Raw genomic sequence first — 4,828 nt, forward strand, 5'->3', positions numbered from 1 at the left:
CTTGGTGGTCCATAGAATTAGTTCTTGTAAATTTACTGTCATAGTTGCGGGACTCCCCTCTGTCTTTGCTGACTCTATAGACTACAATTCCCATAATCCATGTGTTCTCAAGACTCTCTAAAATGTCCCCAGCTAATCAACCAGGAAAGGTTCACACACCATTACTGCTGATCTATTTCACCTGCAAGTGAATTCTATTGGGAATATAATAATGACATCAAATTAAGGAAATTATTCATTCAGGGAATTCACTACTAAACAGAGGAAACTATTTATCAAAAGAATATGATCATTTATTAAGAGAGAGAACTATTTATTAAATTAAGGGAACTATTTGTTGAATTATTGGGAATTGCTTATTTAATTGCCAATGTTGTTTATTAACAGAGAGAATGACTTATTGAGATATTTTTCATTCAATCAAGAGGGTTATTTAATAAAAGAGAGAATCAGTTTTTAAAAAAGGCAACTATTTATTAAATTAATTTACTAAAGTAACAAGGTTTTTTTTTTTTTTTAATGGAACACTTCATTAAATTGAATGAAATCATTACTTAATTGAGGAAAGTATTTATTAAATTAAGGGAACTATTTGTGAAATAATTGGGAATTGCTTATTAAATTGGCAAGGTTATTTATTAACAGAGAAAATGATTTATTTATATAATATAATTATTTATTAAACTGAGGGGTTTATTTATTAAAAGAGGGAATTATTTAATAAATTGAGACAATTCTTTATTAAACTAATTTACTGAATTGCTATTTTTTTAATGAAAAAATGGAAACACTTCATTAAATTAAGGAGGCCAATTTATTAAAAGGATACGATCATTTATTAACAGAGGGAACTATTTATTAAATTATGGGAACTATTTGTTAAATTATTGGGATTCGCTTATTAAATTGGCAAGGTTATTTATTAACAGAGAGAATGATTCATTATGATAATTATTCATTCATTTGAAAGGGGTTGTTTATTAAAAAATTGAGAGAATTCTAAAGTTTTTTATAAAACATTTCCTATTAAATCAGGGGAGCGATTTGAGCCTCTTAATATATATTTTTTCTGGTACTTTTGGAGCTATATTTAAATGCTCTTTCTCCCTCTGCTAATATGTAGTATAACCTCTGTACACTGACTGTCCTTCAGAGTACTCCACTGCAGACTGGAGCTACGTGACACCTGCAGTAAACTACATTTCCCATAAAGCACCGGCGGCGCGGCACTACCCATCAGCCTGTTCTCCATCCTCCAACAAGGTCGCTCCGCTCACAGCCGCAGACTAGCTCAGAGACCCGACCATGCTCGGACAAGCCGTTCGCCGCTTCGCCACCTCCGCGGTGCGCTCCTCTCACTACGCCGAGGGCCCCGGAAAGGTACGGCTTATTACCGAAGCGCTGTTACAGCTCGCCGGGGCTGGTTCTGGTTCTGTAACTAGCTTAGCTGTTCTGTGCGGTTTGGGCTGTCAGGCCTGGGTGCGCGCTCTGAAGCCTGTTTGGAGGTCACACTAGGCAGGATTTTTAACAGGAGCTGTAGCTAAAATTCTCTCTTAAAACGGAGAATATAATTAAAATAATCTTATTATAAAACCTATATATAATTCAAGCATATCTGGACGAATAGTACTGTACATATAGTTAAATATATATGCAGATGAAGGCTGTGAAGGAAGTGGATAGCTAAAATGCTAGCTAGGCTAGGCTAGGCTAAGCTATGTTAGCTAACTAGCTAACTGACTGATCACTGCAAGCTGTGAAAGCTATTTTTTTTAGAATTATAAGTCCAAAAGGCGTAATTAGGACTTAATACGTACAATAAACATGCTACAAATATGCCTTATAACTGCACTGCAAATAGCTCAAAGCAACCCGGTAGTTAGCATGAGCTAACCTAGCTAACGTTAGCTAAATATAAGTATGAAAGTTCTCTAGCTAGCTGCGCATGATATACATATATTCAACGTTCTTTAAGAGTTATTGTATGTATAAAAATGTATTACATTTATAGTAAATAGACTGAAGTGTGTGTATATATGTTAGATAGCTAGCTAGCTAAACTGGCTATTACAGAAGCTTTGAAGGTTATCAGAGAAACCTAGCTGAACTTGTCATTTAACCACAGGTAGTTAACCCTAGCTAGTTCAATGTAACATTTTATCAGTTGAGTTTTCTGACAGTTTAATCTTCAATTTAAAAAGATAAAATAAACGGTGTAAAGCTAAATTTATTTTTGTACAGTATAGTTTTCATTCACTTTTACAGTTTTTAGTGTACCTTTTACACACCCGGTTTTATTTATTTTTTAATTGAGTCTAAAACGGTCGGAAAATTAAACCGCTTACAATTGCACTCGTCTAGTTATTTTAGCTAGCTAGTTTGTAAATATTTTGCAACCTAGTGTCTGACTGCTATAAAACCATACTTATTTAGTACTGTTATTAATATTAAAGATGACCTTTGGTCCAATTTTCACTTAAATGGCGTTTAAAATCGTTAAAATCGTTTCAGGTGTACAGACACACACAAGAATGACCCGAGTAATAAAATAGAATATATATCTCTTTTTTTTTTTTTAGAGAGAGAGAATTTAGAGTTTATTACATTGTGGGAATTATTTATTAACAGAGGCAATCAATTATTACATTAAGTGAACTATTTGTTACATTGTGGAAACTTGTTTTTAAAATGAATGTCGCTTAGCAGGAAAGGTAGCAGAAGCACACTAATACCATTTTTATTATAATATTTTGTTTTTTTTTCCATCTCAGGAACATCAGTGCTTTTTAAACAAAATAATACTTAAGGACTGCTTCTTTAACTTGAGAATTTATTTCTAATATATTATTTTAACTTTAAGATCTTTTGCTTCTTTAAGTTCAGTTCTTTTCCCCTGGTTTCCACAGCAGAGTATCACTCTGTTCCTTACTGATTTGCTTAGTTCCAGAATTAAACTTTTGGTGATCTCTCTCTTTCAGAACCTGCCATTCTCAGTAGAGAACAAGTGGAGGCTGCTGGGCATGATGGTGCTGTTCTTTGGCAGTGGCTTCGCCTTCCCCTTCATTGTTGTCAGGCACCAGCTCCTGAAGAAGTGAAGCTTTTACATCTCCTGCCAGGTAATTGTGTTGCTTTATTTATGTTGTGTATGACTGTTTTAAAAAGTGAATTTGACATGATTTGAAATTATGATCGCTAGTGTTTTTGATCAAATTTTAAATATATATTTTTTAATTAGCATATTGTTCGTTTTTAAGACCGCTTCATTGGATCGTTTAATTGCCCATCATGAGGCATGTTAAATCGGTAATTTGAATATTTGAAAACACTACAATTTTACAATATTCTTAAGCAGTCTATTACCTTCTTCTTTTTTAAACTGTTTATTTGTTTGGATTTAGATTTGCTGTTAATTGTTTGTCTGCTTGCAATTTATATGCATGCACTAAATAAGCTTCACTTTATTTGTGCGTATTTTTATTGTTGCATTACTTTTTGTTCCATTAATGTCATTTATACAAAATGAAGGTGATGTTGGGAGGTTGCTGTTTACTAAATAAACATTATTTATATTTTTTTTTGTTTGTTTCTTCTGAATATGTAAATATTAATACTAGGTAATACTTAAATATTTTGCAATGCAGGAGTATTTTCTTAATGATTTTTTTTTTTATGCAATGTTTTTATATCTGCAGTCAGTCACTCACACATAAATACAAGTATAGTATATGCCACTGTGTAGCAATGTGTATGCTGTTGTCTTACTTTCTTCTATGTGATTTTTTCTATGTTTTACAGGTTGTTGTGAATTCTCGCCCAAAACGGCTGTCTTCGTTTCTTCAGATGTGGTTCCCTTAACATTATTTGTAAATAAAATGACACATTACATATAGTGTCTTCTCATTTTTTCATCACTAACTGTTATATTAGCCACAGTTAATATTATTTAAAGCGTTGGTGGACAATTTTAAGCGTTAACTGTTAACAACACAAAAAAAAGTGAGCGTTTTCTCTACTTATTGCTTAGAGCTGTCTAGTGCGGGAGCGAGAAAGTAAATACAAGAAGAAGGTCCTGTGTTCTGGACTAATTCATATTTCTTTGGAGCAGTGTTAGTGTTGGCAGTCATTTAGAGTTGTAGTAAATATCTGGGTCATATACCAGGTTACCCTTCTAAAAGAAAAGTGTATTTAAGTATATTTATACTTTTACATGGAAAGTACGCACTTTTTAAATTACAATACATACTTAAATACTAAATGTACTATGTTGAAATAACTTAAGTATGTTTCAGTTGTAATTAAGCTATATTTGATCACAAAACGAAAGCGTTAAATTGTGCTTTTGAATGATCTTTTTTATACAACTTTAATCTACAAATAGATTTAACCCTCCTATTATGTTAATTTTTCAGGAACAGCAATGGTGTTCCTGGGTCAGTTTGACCATTGCATGTTTAATTGTCCAAAAATGTCCTAAAAGAAATCTTAACAAGCAGTATTTTATTACTCACTCCATTGCTAATTATTATCAATATAGTCAATATTTAGTGCAATGGTGTTCCTCACCTGTAACAGGTAATGGTTCAATTAGGATAATTTGCTTGTTTTTCATAAAAAAAAGAAAAGTTTCACTTTTTTATTACTTTTGAAAGACCAACATATGAAACAATAGTTTTACAAAACATTGAAACAAAACATTGCAATTGGTGGTAGCAAATATGTGAGATGAACCATTTTCATATATGTTGATTACTTTAATTAAGGCAAGCAGAAGAAGTTTCATACTGAAAACATACTTTTTTTTCCCCTAGATTTTTCCTAGATCTTCAAA

General features: G+C 32.2%; 1 protein-coding gene across 1 annotated transcript; it reads left to right on the forward strand.

Moving 5' to 3' along the window:
* The first annotated feature begins 1,212 nt into the window (after positions 1 to 1,212).
* Positions 1,213 to 3,885, forward strand: LOC111191755 (cytochrome c oxidase subunit 7C, mitochondrial). Its single transcript, XM_022667580.2, has 3 exons — positions 1,213 to 1,380; positions 2,979 to 3,116; positions 3,796 to 3,885. Exons 1-2 carry the CDS (start codon positions 1,306 to 1,308, stop codon positions 3,093 to 3,095), a joined length of 192 nt encoding a protein of 63 aa, XP_022523301.1. The 5' UTR covers positions 1,213 to 1,305; the 3' UTR covers positions 3,096 to 3,116; positions 3,796 to 3,885.
* Positions 3,886 to 4,828: the final 943 nt, after the last annotated feature.

This window comes from Astyanax mexicanus, chromosome 22, assembly GCF_023375975.1.
Source record: "Astyanax mexicanus isolate ESR-SI-001 chromosome 22, AstMex3_surface, whole genome shotgun sequence".
Classification (NCBI taxonomy): Eukaryota; Metazoa; Chordata; class Actinopteri; order Characiformes; family Acestrorhamphidae; genus Astyanax; species Astyanax mexicanus.

Excerpts from the sequence above, each read along its gene's own strand:
- LOC111191755 (XM_022667580.2), top strand. The coding sequence starts at position 1,306 with ATGCTCGGACAAGCCGTTCGCCGCTTCGCCACCTCCGCGGTGCGCTCC. Across the intron at positions 1,381-2,978 it reads ACGCCGAGGGCCCCGGAAAG|AACCTGCCATTCTCAGTAGA; the intron begins GTACGGCTTATT and ends TCTCTCTTTCAG.